Source organism: Daphnia pulicaria, chromosome 4 (assembly GCF_021234035.1).
Source record: "Daphnia pulicaria isolate SC F1-1A chromosome 4, SC_F0-13Bv2, whole genome shotgun sequence".
NCBI lineage: Eukaryota > Metazoa > Arthropoda > Branchiopoda > Diplostraca > Daphniidae > Daphnia > Daphnia pulicaria.
Window position 1 is genome coordinate 4,210,196 of NC_060916.1, and position 20,150 is coordinate 4,230,345.

The window sequence follows — 20,150 nt, forward strand, 5'->3', positions numbered from 1 at the left end:
CCTGGTATGCAGAAGGCAACATGTTGACGCATATTGAGAATTGGAAAACCACACTTAGTCGAGTGATGGTTAATGATCTGTGAATTTGTATATCACTTTGATGAGTGATACCTGGTATGCAGGAGGAAACATGTTGAGAATTGGAAAACCACACTTAGATGAGTGATGGCTAATGTTGTGTGAGTTTGAATATCACTTTGATGAGTGATATCTGATTTGCAGAAGGTAACATGTTAAGAATTGGGAAATCACTCTTGATGGGGTGATGACTAATACAACTCAAATCTGAGTACTACCCTTTGCTGAGGGTGGACATGCAGTTACGGAGTAAACCATCACTCACAGAGTGAAATGATTTCAGCCTGATGGTAAATGAATTTTATAGTTAAAGTCTGGAAGTGAACTGACTGAATGATGATGTGTCCGTCTGCATTATACCAATAGGCTAAGAGAAAGATAACTTGATATGTACGTTGTTGTTGAACTTGCTGTTAAACCTGATCTGTATCTTAGGTTCGGAATGAAGCCGGGGCAGTACAGAACTATAATACAATTGATGACTGGAAGCAAAAAGACGTCGAAGCCAGAACACTCATCTACTCGACAATGAAGCCAGAGAAACAAACAACACTCCAAAGCTGTACAACAGCATTCGAAATGTGGAGCAGAATCCAAACGGAATATGACTTAGTCTCAGCTGAAAGTGAACCCCTTCTGTGGGGTCAGTTCTATGGCTACAGATTTCGGGCAGGTAAAAACAATTGATGGAATAAAAAAATTTTGTGATACGAGAATACGTGTGGGGTCGTTCACATACTACGTAGTGGGCTTAGGGGGGGTGGGGGTAGGGTATCAGACAAATTACTTCAAAATACCACGGTGGTAGGGGGGAGCCCGGGGATTTTATACGAAGTAGAAAAAAATTTTCAAAAATTTTCAAATTAAAAAAAAAATGTTTTTCCTAAGCTGGCAACGCTGTCGTTGTTTATTTTTGGCGAAAGCTCCTCATGAGCAGTCTGTTATGGTATTTTGAAATTCGTTTGTGAGTGGATTGAAACTTAAGAATGTCTAAACAAAATCCTACGGGAAAACTGGACCTATATCAACAGTTATATCAAGCATACTCTGAAGTTCATAGTGATTTGACCAGACAACAATGTCAAATAGAGTTTAACAAAAAGTGGAAAAATATTAAATAAAAAGAAAAAATTGTTCAGAGGAAGCTGAAAGCACCAGGTAGTCTTGTTAATTTGTTTGCCAAAGTCGCAGCAAAAGCTTCAACAGCTCAGTCTGTTGATGGTGCAAGTAGTGAAGAGTCCGAAAATGTAAAGAAAAATGGTTTCGAACATGTTAACATTGAGTTCCTGCCGGACTCTTATCAATTTATAGAACCAAGATCATCGAGTGATTCAGAAGGGGAAGCTATTCATAATTCATCAATCAATAGCAGTAACTTATCGGCCAGTAGTACTAGTTCAAAGACTCATGCACAAGATGCGATCACGGCCAAACTTGAAGTGATAAACAGCGATTTGGTGGCATTGTATAAGCATCGCGATGCTGACATGTTGACTCACGAAGAAGAAATTGTTTTCAAAAAGAAAAAAGAAGAAAGGACTGAGCTTCAAAACAAGTTAAGAGACTTGCAAAATCGCCAAAAGAATCAAAAAAAGCTTCGCGACAACCGTGCTGTTGTTCTTAAATCTGCCAGTTCTGAATTCAAGGATAAACTCAAACTTCGAAATCAAGTTGGAAATCCTAGAGTTGAAACTGTACAGCCGTATTTTTTGGAGGCCATCATAAACATTGCGATGCACGGATCTGCTGCCCAAGAAAAGAGAAGAAACGAGATATATCGTAGCATCTTGACGCTTGACGATTTGACTGCTCAATTAATTAGAGATGGCTTTGATGTCACTCGAAGCTCAGTTTACCTTCGATTAAAACCTAAACGAAGCAATAGTACGGAAGGAAAGTGCCATGTTAAAACGGTGCCAGTACAACTAATACTCGCCCAAAATGATCTGCACAAAAGTCATCCCGACCAAAGTTTTTGAAAAGCTACAATCAACAATTTGGAGCAGCTCGCTTCTCTTCTTGGGCCATCTGAAGTCATCTTTCTTTCTCAAGATGATAAAGCCAGGTAATGATTGATTAATATGAGTTCAAATACGTATTCTTCGGTACGTCTAATCTTTTTTTCATTTCTCACGATTTTATAGAGTTGCAATTGGAATTGTTGCAGCAAATAAACGAGCCCCAATTTCAATGCATCTAGAATACCAAGTTCAACTTCCAGATCATGACTGGGTAGTGGCGTTGGGTCACAAGTTAATTCCTTCGGTATACGCCGGAATAGCTATTGGTGCCAACGGTCTAGGAAAGCCGGAAGTTGTAGGCTATTCCGGTCCGACGTATATAGCAATTCGCTCTGGAAAACATAGCTCTTCTACAGCGTCGGTCCACGGAAAAGATTTTGAAAAGTTGCTTTGTATTCCCGAATTTGAGGCGCTAACCAAATATGGTACGGATAAATCGGTGAAACCCATCTTGATTTTAACTGGTAAAATAATGGATACTTAAAATACTTATTTGTTTCTTATTAATTTCATCGAATCAATACTTTATTCAGTGGACGGAGGGCCAGATGAGAATCCGCGCTACCAAAAGGTTATTGAGACTGCTATTCATCACTTCAAGAAGCAGAATTTCGACGCTGTATTCGTGGCTACTAATGCGCCAGGCCGTAGTTCATTTAATCGCGTTGAAAGAAGAATGGCGCCTTTGAGTCGCGAGTTGGCCAGATTGATTTTGCAGCACGACCACTACGGCAGTCATTTGGATAATTCTGGTAAAACAACTGATGCTGAGCTTGAGTATAAGAACATAGCTGCTTTGAACATGCTGGAAGCACCCTCGCCGAGGTCTGGAATTCTGTAATTGTCGATGGTCATCCAATTGTAGCTGAGTATATTGACCCTCTTACATCCGAACTCAATGATGAGTTGCACTTGAACATTGCAGATCAGAATTGGTTTTCTGAGCATGTCAGGACTAGTCAGTATTTTCTCCAAATCGTGAAGTGCAATAATTTAAGCTGTTGCACAGCCCCAAGAAGTTCTTACTTTTCTATTGTTCCTTCTCGATTCTTGCCTGGTCCAGTTCCGTTGTGTCAAACTTTAGAAAGTGGTTTAAGGGCCACAGAGAGATCTAATTTTGAAAAACATTCTTTTCCTTCTCTTTTTTTATCATTGAACCTGTGTTGCCACGATCTACTCGAAGTTTCAAATCTCTTCCTTATGATCTCTACAACCCTTCTGTTCAATCTCAGTTGACGGAGCGCATTTGTAAACATTGTTCGTTATATTTCGCATCAAAAGTTATGCTTAATACCCATATTCGCATTCATAAAAATGAAAAAAAAAGCCCCTGCGCAAGTTGAAATTCAGACACGGATAAGACCTATTCGTGTTGCAGCTAGGCGTCAAAGAGAATTGATGGTAATAATTGGTAACAGTGAAAATGGTCCGGAAGACGCCGAATGGATTGAGGAAAATGAACTAGACTTGTCAGGCCGAATTCCTGGATATCCAGTGGAAGCAGACAATACTTCAGTTCCCTTAATTGCTCTTTTGATGATCATTATGCTAGTCCATGGGAAAATGTTTCTGTTTAATAATTGTATTAATCCGTTAAAAAGTATAATCTGGCAACCAGAAAAATACTTTGCAACGTTAATTTTCAATATGTCTCTGCCAAAAATGATACAAAGAATGCTTACTTTTTAAATACAGAAATAAAATAATTGAGTTTCGAAATATATAAAGGCCTATATTTTTTAGGGGGGGTCGAGCGAACTACTACGTAATTTCAAGGGGGGGAGTCAGCCCGAACACTTCAATCTACTACAAGGGGGAGGGAGGGGGGTTAAAATCCGCCAAAATCCCACTACGTAGTATGTGAACGGCCCCTGTGTGCAGATCAATCGATTATGAACTTCATAGCTAGGATCGAGCAAATGGCTGCACAGTTGAAGGACATTGGGGCAGCTGTGGATGACACGCAGATTTTGGCCAAGATCCAAGTGTCCCAACATCCAACTTTCAGTATTTCATGCCGGCCTGGGATAGTACCCCACAAGAACTCAAGACACTCTCATCGCTTATAAAACGACTGGTAAAGGAGGAAACATCTCAAGCCAGGACTAAGAATAGCAAGCTGGAAAATGATGCCCAAGGTGCCTTTTTCTCCTAACAATCTGGAGTCTGGACATTTCAAGACCATGAGGCAGAGTATTGAAATAGTTGACGTAGAAGAGGACTCAGTTTGAGGGGAGGTGTTGAAGATAAACGTGAGTGTATTCAAACTAAGTCCTTCTTCCCTGTGTTCCACCAGATGGCGCTGTTGTTGATCTCCCTGTGCCAGTTCTTTCATGATACTTTTTTTAGATTCTGCCGTTCAACAGCCACCAGCCAGCTCAAGATGACGTTTTTTCTGCCGGCCCTGACATTGATAATCGCCAGCCCTTTTATTTCGTCCGTCGGTTCCAACATCGGTAAGTCACATCTCTCTCTCTCTCTCTCCCTCAGCCCAGTCCTCTCTATTGATGGAGATTGATGGATATTGGATATAGATATTTGAGATGATGGCGGAGGAAAACAAAAGGGTAAAAAGCAAGCTCTATCAACTTGATATTATTGCTGGGCCGTATACATTACACTTAAACCCAATTCGCACAAGAAAAACCCACGAAATCTTCAAAAAATGATGGCAGATTGAACGGTCGCGCTTGATCGCGTACGCAATCTCCTTTACCCCCATACAAATCTAGCGTGTAAGCCAAAGCTCGTTTTCTCAAAGCCACTTGTGGGTAATACAATCTCGTCGACAATATTTACGAAAAAAAGTCGAGTGGTAAAGAATCGTCAGGATCAGATTTCGCGTTGAATAAAATAAGCAAATTTTTTTTCCAAATCAAATCCAAGTTGCTGATGATATATCAGGTGATGATACCATCAGTTTTCACTCGTGAAATTCCTTTCTAGAAACTCTGGTGGCGCGGAAGGAAAAGAAAAGGGTATGAATCCTGGATTTTTACACCGGGTACGCGGGTACGCAAAATGAACGTCTAGTAAATCAGTCTGAGCGGTGAGGAGGGAGTTAATGTGGGGACGTCTCGTATGGTGTAAGAAGAAGAAGGAAAAAAAGCGAAGGAAATTGCGAATTATAGTGAGGAGTAGCAGGCTTCCAGAAGGGGGAGAAGGAAAGCGTGATTGGGTCGACGGCGCCGCTTTTTTTAAATATCCTGTTGAAAACACGCGTCTTGTTCGTCTTCTACACCCATTTTGTCATTATTTCGCATTTCGCTAACATATACAACGACTTGGCGCGTCAGCCGGATATATAATAGATCCCTTCGCTATACTTTTGGCTCCCTCAGTATTATAAGCAACAATGCCCTGCGTGTGAGAACAAGGGAGAAGGAAAATTTATCACTGGTGTCTTTAAAAACTTTCGACAACACATCTAAAGGTAAGTTTTTCGACAAGCAGCTACCGTGCTATCTAAAGGTAAGTCAATAAATTTTATATTGAATTCTGTATGCCAATAATAGATCGTCTTGATGTTTTTAATTGGTGATACTTTTTTTTAAATTCCCTTATTTTTTTCATTTGCCTATATCTCCACGTTAGGCGTGGACTTTATTATGGGTCTTATTTATTCTTGCTCAGTCGTTGAATGTATACAGAAATACGTCAACAAACTTAATCGATGAAAGAACTCAATGAAAATGGATTGGTGAAAATAGCTTGAGTATCAAATAAATGCAACCCGACTGCTGGTGATGTAACTAATACAGAAGTATATATAAGTAAAAAATGAAGTAGACTTAAATAATCTGTATTGTTGTGATAATACTATTTTCTGTCACAGGTCAAACTAAACGGCAAAATCAAGGTAAGATGTGATCAACTGAAGCAAGCAATTATGTATGGGAGGAGTGAGACGGGTACTGACTAGTCGCAGATTGACTAGTACGATTGAATTTTTCCTTTTGTGTTGGTATTCTGAAGAAGAACTTGCACAAATGAGCCATTCAGGCTAATCGTGTCTTAGCATTAAGGGAAGCATGGCTAAACAAAAATTTCCAATCGATATTCTCGACGCCATATACAGTAAGCCTATGTGTTTGAATTTTGCCCTTACTTTATCTAACCTTTTGTCGTAGATTTCCTATTTCAAAAGTGGGCAGATTGGCATGAAGTAGTGCTAACCCCTAAACAAGTCAAGAAATCAGCAGGCTCTATATTGCTGTCATCTAACACACATCTTTAGGAAAAACAAACTGTGGATGACGATGATGACTCGTCACCTTCCAACATCACCAGAGGAATATAAATAGAAGACAACGTGCCCTTTACGCTCCTTTATAACAACGTCAAATCAGAAATCCCTCACACACAGAAATTGGAAGTTTTAAATCACCTTTGAAAGTCTTTGAAATATTTATGACCTATTTTTAATTCTCCTGTCAAAATTTGAAATGGTTCACTCGTGCGCATTTCTTTTGTAATGTGTTGTGTTATCAATTATGGTGTCTGCTCGCTATTTATTAAAAAAAAACGATCTTCAACTCATTTGTACAAGGTTAATTTTAACAGAAGAAAAAAGAGAATAATAAAAGTAATTTTAACTATTTTTCAACTCAACTAGAAATAACTAAGCCGAGTAGAATATCCCTTGTATTGAATTTTCCTATAATTATTAATAACTTAAATCTTGGTTTTAGTTTTATCTGGTTCGGTTGCAAACGTCACCTAGTAAAGATTGAAGTAGACTCCCCAAAATACATTACTGAATTTAGCACAAATATGCTGTTTTTTTTTATACTGGTAACCAAAGGGTTGTGCCAAATCGAAAATTGTTGGATAGGGAGCATCGTTTTCGGTTGACGGTGAGTAGGTCTTTTTTGGTTCCATAAGTTTTCTCTTGGGGTGTTCCTTTATTATTGTGACAAGATTTTGAGGTATTTTAATGCAGCAAGCAATTAATGTTGTTTTTGCCGGAGGTAAATGAGAAAATCATCGAATACACGTTGGTCTAGATGTCCAAGGGATCTGAACAGACGTTTACATCCATTACCTCCATCTGCGCACCCGGTTCCGGAACAGCTGCTGTAAGTAAAGACTGTTGAGCCGGACGGAACAGAGGACGTGGAGGAAAATGGGCAGCAAGTAATCAAGGCAGAAAAAAATTTGGGAGATTACTACGAAAGATCCTGAAGAATCTGACGTAGAAGAGAGTATTGACGACACACATAAAAGTAGCGAAGAAAGCGAAGAAGAGGAAAACGTAGACAACAATGGCGAGGATCAGTTATATTTGAAGTTACTGATAGGCATAGCAATTCAGTTACTGGCATTATGCCTCCTTAGATAAAGTTTTTGAGTCCCAAGGTCTTAAAAGAAACGCCCGAAGATAGCTTGACGAGTCCACTGGAGCGTACAATCAATGGGGCGCGCGGGGCAAACTTCTGTATGTATCTGGATGGAGCGGCAATGAAATGGTAGCTGTGGTCCACACTTTCGATGGAATGGCGGGACCTACCCATTAGGCCGGGGGTTTCTCGGCTAAGGTATCTCAAACTTCAAGAAGACTTTGGCTCTTTGAAACGTACTAGGGTCATTCTTCCAACAGACGTTAGCTGCTGGTTAACTGAAATAGAATCGCAGTTGAAGTAAGTTTAATTTTTTCAATCTGTCTAATTTCCCTTGTATTAATTGTTATCTTCACCACCATAGAGTCCTCGAACAACCTTTGGCTAGCAAAGATTTTGATGTTGTCCTTCTGAAATTCCAACACTTAAGCGTTGATGCGGAAGCCAAATCCGGTCTTGTTTGTGATTAGGAAGACATTTATATGTCAGGTGAGGCTGAGGAACTAGTGTTTTTATTATTTTTTTCTTAAATTTAATTGTTATATTTTAATCTGTGTTTGTTAGGTTTCAAACTTTTGTAACGATGTTAGATGATAAAAAAAGAGTACTGTGGTGCCAGCACTACTCTGAAAGAAGTTGAAGCTATCTGCAATGAGTTTGAAGGTTTCCTAGAAGAGTAAGGAATTGCACGACTCTTCCCTCGACTCGGAAAAAGCTTCTGAGATAATTGCCAACTATGGGTATGAAACTGGGAACATTGACATCTCTTCTCGAATTCCACGACATACTGGCCTCCTTTAAGTGGCTCACAGATAAGGAAGACCACATCAAACGAATGTAAAATTATTGCTTTTTCATTTCCCTGAACAATAATGACAACTATTTAATGCTATAGATGTTCGTGGCAAATGGAAGGCGTTAATTCAATTCAATTCTTGAACTCCAGAGACGTCTTAACTAGCAGCCGAAGGTTGATGGATTACCTCAAATTTTCTGTAAGTCTATAAAAACTTTTTTTAAATTTAAATGATATTGTTCTCATAGCGTCAATTTTTTAATGTATCAATTCGAGTGGTATTACTCTCATAGCGGCAATTTTTGAATGTGTCAATTCAAGTGATATATTGCTCTATTGGCAATTTTTTTTTTATTTTTGAATTTAATTGGTGTTGCTCTCACAGTAGCAGCAGTTATTAAATGTAATTTTCCAAGATGCTCAGTTAACTGAGCAGCTACTTTTTTATCGCGAGTTCTTTTCTGTAATTTCTATTGCTGTCATCGCAGCAGCTTCCCACGTTAACTACCCAACATTGCTAACTACCATATCATATATTATACATGATATGGGCCAACACAGTCTCCAACAGCATCCAGCAATTGGGACGACGCTATATCTGGACATGGATTCCTTGCAGAGTGACGCCGGAACGCTACTACACCTGACACCACCGCCATCGCTAAGGTATCTGCATCAAAATGGATGGAACGACACAACGAACTCGCTCCAGTCATCCGTGGCCCTATATCAGAATGGAGACGGAGGTCAGATGCTGCCAAACGGGGGAATGGGCAAGACTCAATGCGGTGTTATTCTCAGGGCTCAGGGGACAATTGGCCTACGACAAGCCCAGTATTGACAGTGGAGCCACTTGATGGAGCCCATGATTCCAGAATAACCTACGGCCCAGGCAGCTAAACTAACGAATCTTCCTCCCGAAGACGTGTACCACGCCACACCTTGGGTGGCAACCGTTTTCATTGTCCTCCATCCATTCCTTGGCAGTTCACTCTTCACCGCTAGTTTTGTTCTTCCTCTCACATCTTTGATTCTCATCAGCCCTCAACTTGTCTTCACCAAATTCTTGTGGAGGACTTTGCTTCACGTGTACCTCCTCATGGGCTGGGTTCTCCTCATTGCCAGTTTCCTTCTTTGGCATCAATCTTGGCGATAGTTACTCCGAAATACGACTCGCAATCTCAGCATCAAACACTACCCCCAAACGTATCCTCTTCAATTCAGGTAACTCCGCCACATCAAGAACCTACCTGTCAATGTACAACACCACTTCATCATGATTAACAATTTTTATCAGCCAATCTACAAATAATTTTTTTGTAATCAATGTTTTATTAGATAAAGTCGTTCATTTCTTTACAGTTTCACTTTCAACGTGTTAATGTAACTGTTTGATGTTGTAGCCTTGATTTTGTGATGGGAGGGGAATTATTATCGGTACAAAATATGTAAATAAACTCGTCAGTTTCAGGTGTTGTCTAGCACGCTTCGTCGGCACGTGCAGCAGCCTCGTTGTCCCTACAGAGATTGTGAATTTCAATCAAGAAACAAACTAGACATATAGGTGATGAAAACCTAATAACTAAATTAATTACTTGTAGGCGATTAAGTTGAGATCAATGGTCATCGGATAAAAGAAATCCGTTTTTCAATTGTTAAGTTGGGGCATTTTCAGGAGTGTATTAAGGAGACCGGAACTTACGACCAAATGACGGTGAATGACACAAGTCAACTAAATCAATAAACTGTATTCAAAATTAATAAAATTTTTGCTAAACCGTAAGTTAAGTAGCCTACCTTTTACTCGAAGTAGAACGGAATATTCGTGTTTGACGTGAGAGTGAATGAAAAAACAAACGCTCTAGTGGCCTTGTCCGCCTTGTCCATCAATGCGCGATCGTTCTGTTGACTGTCGTATGGGTTAACTTCAACTGAAAATAATAGTCGATTCCAGGGTCATAACAAAATTAAATTCCTTGTATGGGTAAATAGCAGGTGAGTTCGACAAAAAAAAGTTACGATTACTTAAGTTAAATCTTGTTTAATACTTGTTGGTCATTGATATTTTGAGAAAGGACAACAGACAAAATCAGTTGGATAGGGGACTTAGAACTATAGAATTTTCTGTTACCTTATTTTGGTTGATGTCAATGAAGTGGACGTAAGGCTCTTCAACTGGTTGGAGAAAGGCTAGTGTTGTTCCCCGATTACCGATGCGGGCAGTTCTTCCACAACGGTGAATGAAGTCCGATGCACACCAAGGTGCGTTAAACTGAAACACCCAGTCGATGTCGGCAATATCGATATCTTTCACTGTTCCGATACTCATCACAGTAACAGAAGGTAAAAACTTCATCAATAAAATAAGCTGCAATAAATACTTCAATCTACATGTTATTATATCATATATGAAATAACTAATTATATCATATCATTACAGCAGTGTTTTTTCTGGTTTAAACGTGATTTCCTTTCTGTTTTAGGTACGTGGTTTGCTTGAACCACATACAGATGATGATGGAATTTTTGAAGGCTGGAGGAAGTACAGTGACTCTATCACATCTAATCACGAGCTGTACTTGTACTGGAAAGAAGTTTGTCAGTTAAAAGAACGACAGTGTCTCTACATCGAGAAGAAATCACAGTTAATTTCACTCTTAAACATTGCCCCGAAAAAAGTGTGTGTCAAGGTTTCACAAGTCGTCATTCAAGAAGTTCTGGTAAGTGCAGCATTACAGGTTTTCCATAAACGAATGTTAAGAATAACGTTATGTAATAGGACTACCTAAAACAACTAGACACTTACGAAGAAGAGGTAAAGTTCTACAAAGTTGAAGAAGGTGTACATGATTCAATCACTGAAACTTTTCAACAGCACAGATAGAAAATGGAAGAAACGCCGGCCATGCTAGAGAGTGTTGCTACCAAGAATGAGGTCAACGAATTGGTTGAAGCGACGGTATCAAACGAAATATCTGATAGGGCTTGGGACTCATTGATCTTCGGCAATTGCCCATCTTTGCCATTTCATCTTCCTACTAGTTACCGACTAAGAGCGAAAACTTCTGTTGTAGGCGTTCCATCGGAACTTGCCGCTCAGCCACCACTTTAAGGTTATTATCAAGTTTTTGTATTCAGGGCCGTCAATCCTGCAGCCTTCTCCGTTCAGCTCATCTCCGAAGACAAGGCTTTGAAGCAAGTGCAAAACACCCTAAACACCATGAAGCTAGGTATGTCGCCACACAATTTCGTTATGATATGGGTCAACTACATTATTCTTTGTTTTACCCTTTTCAGCCCCCGTTAAGGTCAAGTTACACATGGAATGTGCCACAAAATTTGTTGATGACGGTAAGTGGTATAGGGCGGAAGTTACAAAAATCACGACTAATGGAGTCTTGGTCACTTTCGTCGACTACGGCAACACACAACTTTGCGGTAAGTTATTATTTGCCAAATCATTTACTCGCATAGCAGTAGATTTCAATTTGTTTCATCTTAAAATTGTTCTCTTTGTAGCAGTTATTTAAAAAAAAAATTATCTCGTTTCTATATTCCTCGTAAAGCTGCAATTCTTTTTGCAGCTTACGACGTCAACAACGACAACGACCAAACTTGTCATCGGGCAATCTTTTCTTCCGACTTGACTGCTGATAGGAACATTTGAGTTTTTCTAATTGATAAGGGAGTCTATAGGAAGGTTAAAAAACAAAGTTAGCACAAAATTGTGCCGGAATTCATTGAATTTCCAGCATTGGTAAGTTAAAGTTATTCAATAATATTACAGGAAAATACTTATTCTTGAATTTCCCTAGTTGTGGAAGTGCAAAATTGCTGACGTCCAATCTGTGTTGGACGTATCTTAGGTAAATATTTTGTTTGTTCGGTTAATGAGCTTCTTTCAGGTGAGTAATCTATGTTTTGTCTGTAATTTACCAGGCGGAGAGTGCAGATTTAAAACCCGTGTACATATGCGGCACAAATTGCTTCTCCTGGGCCGATAACTCCTGAGGATTCTGATCTTTCTGTTTATCTGGAAGTAAATGCTGTCTGTAATTGTAAAGAGCAAGTTGTTTTGCCCAGGTGAATATTTGTGCTTGGTAATATGCTTATTATAGGTTAACAATCTTTGTTTATTGTAATTGGTTAGGGAGTTGGAGTGTGGATCAGTTAAAATTGAAGCTATTCATGTACCCATGCTGCCCAAGTTGCTTCTCCTGGACTGATTATCAAGTCCGAATACCGTGATTACCAAGTAGTACATGTTTTGAAGTTAAAAGACTCGTTTACTGAAGAGATCTTGACGTCTGGGTTGAGCGTTTTTTGCGCAATCAAACGTTGCAAATTATTCCGAAATAACTGTTCATTTTGAAAACTCTCATGATGCGGTCAGGGCATTGATCCCTATCCTTAAATACCTAATTCATATAGATAAGGCAATGTTTTATATGTTTATTTGTGATTAAAATTCACAATTTTTTTTAATTTGCAAAGATCAAATCAAATGTATTTTTTAATAACATATTTCTGTTTATTCTATTTTAAAATATTTAATATGAATTTTAAAATATTAAAAATGAATTTTAAAAATCATTAAAATAGAATAAACAAAAATATGTAATCAAAAATATATTTGACTTGATTTTTTTGGCGCAATTTAAAAAAATGCGAATTTCAATCACGAATTTAACATATATAAAATTGCCTAATCTAGATGAATTAGGTATATATGGATAGGGAATTTAATTAGGCTTAAATTAGATCAATTTCTGGACCCATCGATTCGTAATTTTATATATTACGAACGAAAAACCCCTATTTTTGCTATACCCCCGAGAGGCGAGGGGCTTCCTAACCTAGCGAACCTGGCGGGGAATCTTGGGACCCTTTACTGGTTTGAGGTTGCCATCTTGGATACTTATTACTACCAGGTTGGTGCAACCACAACCCAATAAGCATTTACATTATCCATAAGAAAAGTGTATGAATGGAAAGACAGAGGGAGAGTGAAAAAAAAGGGACGACCCCTTTCTTCCCCACTCTATTCTTCCCTTCCTTGACTGTCTTTCCTAACGAACGATGGTAAACTGGAACTCCTTTCAGTGACTTATCTATTGAAAATTATTGTTTTAAATCAACAAAACAAAAACTACAAGTGAAAATTATAAATTAGGATGACATTGTATTCATCATAATTATAGGAGTTAAAAACAGGTTTTGACGAGAGACCAAGATAGGAACGAATCCCCCAGATGGCTTGGGCTGAATTGCGAGATAGCGCAACTCAGCATCTGCAGCTCGTCTGTACTTTTAGGAGCGCCAAGTTTCGTAACTCGACAGGAACAATCGATTAATATTTTAGTTTTGTATAATCGATAGGATTTTTAAGTGTAGAACTTAAAGGGGGAGCACACGAAAACTGCAATGTAAATCCTTCTTCCCCAACGTACACCACTGCAAAAAGGACCATTTAAAGAAAGTTAAATGTTATAGAAAAAACTGTAGCCGAGACTGTAGCGATCGAATCTTTTTTTAATCATAGTTTTTTATTTTTATCTCTGATAGTATATAGGCTACATAGCAATCAATACGAAATATTTAAGACCCATTCTCGATAGAAATGGAGCCAGTCTGATGATTTGCGAAGAAGATATAACAAAAGTGGCAAAGAACAGCTTATCAAAGAGTATTTCACTTAATATCTTTTACAGTCGAATAGGGCCACAACCGCTCGAGTGGGGGCTAGTTTTCGTTCAGCTAAAAAGGTAACGCCTTCATCAAGAGATCGCTGTCATGGTTCGCTTACGTACGGAAGGGAGTATGGATGGAGGTTGTGGGTGCCGGCGAAGATGTTTTCCTATCCGCTACAGCACAGAGAATTGACACTATTGCACTAACAGCGATGGAAATAGATTTAGACGACACGCACAAAAATATATATATAATCAAAATGGCCGATTAATTAGAAATCCCATTTGGTTTTCATTATAAAGCAAGATTGGCAACAAATACCATCACCGGGGGTCGTTAAATGGAATATAAAAACATTTTGTCATTTATCATTAAATTTTTTGTTTTGTAACGGGAAAAGATAAGGGAATGTCAATGATTGCGCAAGACGTGCAAAAAGCAGCGAGTATCGTTTCAGGATCTTTTAACTGGCGGGCAATCAAGGTTAACATTCATGTTCATGAAGGAGGAAATAATGTAAAGGAGCGCTTTTTGGAAAGGCAAAGACAAATAATAAAAAATAAAAAACATCTGAAAGGAAATTTAAAAATAATTGCAATTGCAGTACTTGGTTTGGAACCAAGTATATATAAGTCCACTTGTCGGATCGTATACCACTATATTATTAGAGATTGAATCAGCTAAAAACAAATTTTGGATAACACATAATTTTTTTTAAGCAGGAAGGATGTCCGTTCATTTTCTCTGCCGATTAAAAGTTTTGGTCGTTGAAATTTCTCTTGTCAATAATGAAATGAAAATGAAACTCCTACTAAAAAAAGTTATGCCATTCAGTTGGCAATATGCCATACACACAAGACACAGTATAGTTTAAGGAGGCGTCTCGACCACAATCTCGACGACACGAGCGTTCTCGGCGCTGGAATGTGAGGCGGATCGAGTCACCGCCCGCAAAAATTAAGGCTTAGGATAATCCATACTAGTAGGCGTGGTCGGCGTATGGTAGTCGACGGCTGGTGTAGGATGAGTTGGATCACATGCCGTTTCCAAAGGAGGCGCGGCGGAGGCTGCGGAGGCAACAGACGCCGTATTGGCAGCTGCGTGGTAAAGATAGTGGCGATTGGCCGTAAGAAGCGTGATCGCCTGCTGGTTCTCGGCCAACTCATGCGGGCCACTTAGAGCGGTGGCGTTGATGAAACTCAGGCTGCTGATGGCGCCGTCCGGCTCCGACGACAGTGAGGCAGGCACCCGCAGTTCGATTTCCACAATGTTTTGAGGGTAACAAACGGAGGGAGCGTCTTCAGCGTCCGGTGGAGTTGGCGCAGGAGTCAGGACGTAACCCAGAGGAGACAATTCCGGCGGCATCGTGATGCACACATCCGGCACGCGTTGGACACTCTCGGCAGAATGGTAGCGTCCGTTGGGCAAAGAATCTCTTGAATCCATCGCAGACGTTGGCTGGTGTTGCTTCCGGCGGAGCAAAAGCCTCCGCTGATGCAGGGCGTGATTGGACGGGGATGAAGAGGACGACGGAGAAGAGGCTCTACCGATGGAAATTCCGATCAAGGGCGAAAAGGAGCTGTCCCGGTCGTAAGCCATGTCAGGGCTATCGTAGCCGGTCTCTTCCAGCTGCGCCAATCCGACTGGATAGCTCGTATTGATCCATCCGGCATTAGGCCACACGGATTGACCGTAGCCGGAGTGCGGATGATGATCGCTCCGGTGGTTCCTATGCCAATCATTCGGCTGGTGTTGGTGCTGTTGCTGGTGCGCTTGTTGGTGCAATTGTTGATTCTCTCCCCCAATTCCGCTTCCGTTAGGAGGGAAAGCGGAAGGAGGAGTAGAGCTGGGCAAGGTTGCGGCCATCAGTCTGTACCGTTTGCGTGGCGGCGAAGACGCTGGGCTCATGGGGTCCTCTGGCGATTCAGTAACTGCAGGTTCCTCTTTCACTGCGCTGGCCCCATACACTCCAGGCCCCATGCCGGAAGAATCCATTCCGGAAGTGTGTTGGAACTCGTCTGGTTTAGCCTCTATTTTGATCTATCAAATTTCAAATAGTCATAATAATTAAAAAATCCAAACCAGAAAAAAATTTATAAAAACTTACATGATATCCGCCCAATTCCGCCCGGTCGCCCAGATCGGAATGGTATACTTCCGTCTTGATATTCTGTTGCATTTGCTGATGACCAGAATGATAAGGACTGGTCTCCTGAGGACCCAGAGAGAAAGGCCCGCCGACTCCCGAGTACGAATGATGATGCCCCGAACTCGGCGACGGGGCAAAGGAAAAATGAGGATTACTGGACACCACATTGCCGGACCCAGTGGTGGAAGATCCACTTTGAGCCCCTTGCGGATGGATCTGATGCTGTTGCTGCTGATGATGATGCTGTTGTTGTTGTTGTTGTTGCGGATGCAGTGAAAAATGCTGGTACGTATCCATCACCGGCGAGGAGTATAAATGATTGTGCGGATGGTGATGGTGAGGAGGTGGCGGAGGGGCATAGAGAGGAGAGTTCAGAGGTGGCGGAACGAGATGTTGTTGCGGCTGTTGCTGGAAATGGACCGGTTGCGGGGTGTTGGATGTGTCGCCGGACGCGCTGCAAGAGGACGACGGCACGGGACTGGTGTTGTTCATCAGATGCGAATATCCATAACCGCCGCCGGGCGAAGATGCAGATGCCGACGAGCGCGAAGTGCTGGCTTGTTGCTGCGCCGGTTGCTGGCCCTCGTAATTCATGCCGTACTGGAGTTTGGTCTGCACTAGATAGAAGTGATAGAGCCAGCTGTTGGCTCGCATCACCTGGGCTTCTCTCTCACTGCCGGACGAGACAAGAATCGTTAGCACTTTTACTGAATCAAAATCAACATTTTTCGAACTCAAGTCCGGTTTTTATAGTCACCTTAGAACCTGATTGGTACAGATAATGACGGGTTGCTGTCCAGCTTCAGTTGCGTCCTTCACCTGGCGGGAAGAAACCAAATTCAAATGTGCTCGTCATGACAGCCGGGTAAAAAAAAACACCTCGTTAAAAACGCTCGTCTCTCTCTATTGAAAACGTACCTGCAGGACGCAGTGGATCCAGAGCCAAGTGCCATTGCGTCGCTGGAGTCGTACAAGTAGAATGCAGGACCTATCTTGCTCCGACTGAGTGACTGTGAGGAATTATAACGAGAGAAAAGTGTGAATAACCCACTCATTTGCATTTGATCCTATTTTTTTGTGTGTTGTTGTTGTTGTTACGCAACTTTTCTCGATTAATAAAAAAGGGCGAGAGTCGAGAGGCAGCTGTGGAATGGGAACAGTGGAACGCAACAACAACAAAAAAAGGCAGGAGGGCAAAAGATAAAAGAGAGAAATGTTAAAATCTCTTACTTAATCTGTGCTTGGATTGGGCTTCCCTCATAAAGTCCCAGTGCAGGAGCTGGTACCACGACACGTCCAGCAACTCCTGTCGTGAATAGCCCAGGTAGAACTCGCCACTGTGGTTGTTGCCAAGTGATGGTGGTGTGTTTTCACACAGATGATACGGCACGTCATTCAGTTTTGTTTGTTGATTTGTCGAGGGTACGATGCCGATGAGATGACAGTTTCCATTCCGGTAGCAGCAACAGGACAACATAGAAGAAAAATACAAATGAAAAGAACATGAGGAATGTTGATCAGACGTCACCTTGACAAGTCAAAGAATAGAAGAATGGACCAAAAAAAAGGAAAAATACTGGCGATGGGATAGCGGCTAGTCGACACCTCTCGACGGCAATAGAAAAACAAATTTGAATGGACGTCAATTAGAGAACAAGACAGCGGGGAAGGTGACGGCCTACCCAAAAGTGATGACTCCCACTGTCCACACTCTCAACAGGGGGCACCCGGAAGGTTTGAAAAATAGAAATGAAATAATAAAACAGGCGCGAGATTTTTTTGAATTTGATTCGATGAATCGAAGACGGAACCAGCCAAGAAAATGAGAATATTTCGAAATGCAAGTGAAAGAACTATTCTGCCATCTTTCCAGCCCGTCCCAGCTGTTGTTGCTACTTGATGACGGTTCGCAGGCGACTACCTTGCGCGCACCTCTGGAGATATTTCATCACGAGTGATGGATGAGATAAGGTTTTAGGACACGCATTCATCATCTCTCTCTCTCTCTCTCTCTCTCTTTCTCTCTTTTCTTTAGTTCTGTCTCTCCAGCCAGCGCCGGATGTTTGAATAAGAGGCACACGCTGCCTGTCCTCCTATGCGCTACTCTCCTCCGTTGCCCCGGCCATCAGCTTCTTCAGCACCTCATTTCTTCTCCTTCTTCTTCTCCTTCCTACTATTGTTGTAATTCCTCTTGGAAAATAATAAACGGTATGGATTCATACGCCACGGGGGAGAGAAGGCGAATGAATAGATAGAGCTTCACGCTCATTTATTCCGTCTAACATCCAATTGCCGAAAGCGTTACTTTTTGCACGATAGATGGCAACCTCTCTCGGCCAATGGCTCTTTATTATTTTATTTCGATTTTTTACGTTCACCCCGATTGCGCTCTGGAGAACAAATATATAATAAACGAACTTTTATTTTTCTAAATGTTGTCCGGCATGGGTTGTGTAGATCAGGTACTGATAAACTTGACACGGTGTAAGTACACGTTAGCGAAATGGAAATAAGGGTGTGGTTCTAATTCATTACGTCAATGCAAGTAGCCAGGTGCCCTTCTCTTTCTCTTTGGTCCACTCACGCTGAGGGAATATGTTATTCCCCGAGCAAAAAAAGGAAAAAAATTTAGCACGAAAAAATGACCCTAAAAAGTCATTTTTTTAAGAAATAACTTTGTTAAAGCTCAAAGGAAGAAATTTAAAAATAAAATCCGAATAAATCCAAAAGGAAAAAGGAATCAAATGACTGGCCAAAAGAAAAAAAAAAGAAGGGGGGGGGGGGATAATAATAATAATAATACAAGAAGACCGTTAGGGCTGGAACCGTAAAGTGTTTCTTTTGTTCCAAACGTAGCCTCAAGGGTTCCGGTACAGTTTTTTTTTTCTTTTTCTATCAGCCGTCTCGAGTGGTTTTTATTTGATTGCGTTTTCCTATCTATATACACATGTAGGCTATTTTATGTGTTACCCATTTTCTCCTTTTCCGTACGTATATACCTTCCAGGGAATTTCGAAGGAAAGAAGAAAAAAAAAAAAACTAAAAGGAAAATCGTTTCACGTTGAACCGAATTTTTCGTGAAAGGGTATACACGCTGAATCTCAATACGTTTGTAAGAGTGAACGATTAGGAGCCATTCACCAGCTCCGGTGTCAAAAAACAAGAAACGATGGCGAATAAAAAAGAAGAAGGGAAAAAAAAAGCTTATTGTCGTCAATCAATTATAACGACCAGGTGACAAAAAAACAACCGAAAGGTGTTCATGCATACAAAAAACCTGACAGGTGGTTTCTTCTTTTTCTTCTTTTCTTTTATTATACTTTTTGAATGTTTCAATATTTCAATTCTCGCGGGAGAGGAAGGTTAATTCTTCCGATCTGTTTTGAATCAATTTCCCCGAAAGAAGCCCATTAGTTTTCGTGAGAGGAAAGTAGACAAGAAAACCGGATCAAACTCTTTTTTTTTTTTAAGTTTCAAAAACGCCGATAAGAGAGAAAAGAGACTATACCAAAAAAAATGAAGGGGGGGGGGGCTATTATTTATCGGCTTTCTTTTATTTCTTTTCATTTCTTTCATTCGCTCTATCTCTCTCTTTTGTTTTGGATTTCCCCTCCATCTCCCTTCAAGGAATGGATAATCATCATTTGTTAGCCAACCAAGGTCGGCCCCGTGTGTTTTCATAAACGGCGCAGCATACTATATACTTTGAGTCTTTTTGACATTGTCCCTTTTTTAAAAAAAAAAACAAAAAAATTTAAAAATCATATTATAAAATATAAATTTTATTTTTTGTTTCTTTAATTTTTTTTCCGTTCTTTCTTTTTGTTTTTTTTGGGCTTATTTTAATTGGAAGCATCATTCATCAAGCGGCCCTGTCATCGTGCATCCGCATTCGACCACATTCTATAAATCCGGTTGGGCCGGGTGGATTCCCCCCCCGCCTCCTGATGGCCACCCTACCCTCCTCTCCATCTCCTTTTCGCCACCGACAAAATGGGAAAAAAAAGGGCGCGACAATTTTAGCAATAATTTTTTGGTTTTTCTGTTTTCCTTTTTTTATTTAATCCCGCGTGTTT

At 40.6% G+C, this 20,150-nt stretch overlaps 1 protein-coding gene and 2 long non-coding RNA genes across 7 annotated transcripts in view; 1 reads left to right on the plus strand and 2 right to left on the minus strand.

The window, feature by feature from the left end:
- Positions 1-5,654: 5,654 nt before the first annotated feature.
- LOC124338004 lies at positions 5,655-12,454 on the plus strand. The gene is made up of 4 exons (XR_006917618.1): positions 5,655-5,731; positions 5,810-5,814; positions 9,700-9,710; positions 12,443-12,454. It is a non-coding gene; the product is annotated as an uncharacterized LOC124338004 (long non-coding RNA).
- Positions 9,547-10,582, minus strand: LOC124338002. The gene is made up of 4 exons (XR_006917615.1): positions 10,366-10,582; positions 10,032-10,165; positions 9,830-9,979; positions 9,547-9,752 (listed from the first exon to the last, which is right to left on the minus strand). It is a non-coding gene; the product is annotated as an uncharacterized LOC124338002 (long non-coding RNA).
- Positions 12,455-14,128: 1,674 nt separating the features above from the next.
- The window catches only part of LOC124337950, a 47,121-nt gene continuing 41,099 nt past the window's right edge, over positions 14,129-20,150 (minus strand). For all 5 annotated transcript variants that reach the window (XM_046791976.1, XM_046791975.1, XM_046791977.1 and 2 more), the window contains exons 7-11: positions 17,305-17,411; positions 16,993-17,084; positions 16,832-16,893; positions 16,033-16,747; positions 14,129-15,965 (exon numbers count right to left, since the gene is read on the minus strand). In XM_046791976.1, the coding sequence (XP_046647932.1) occupies positions 14,883-15,965; positions 16,033-16,747; positions 16,832-16,893; positions 16,993-17,084; positions 17,305-17,411 (2,059 nt within the window). In that variant the 3' untranslated portion in view covers positions 14,129-14,882. The remainder of the gene's footprint in view (positions 15,966-16,032; positions 16,748-16,831; positions 16,894-16,992; positions 17,085-17,304; positions 17,412-20,150) is intronic.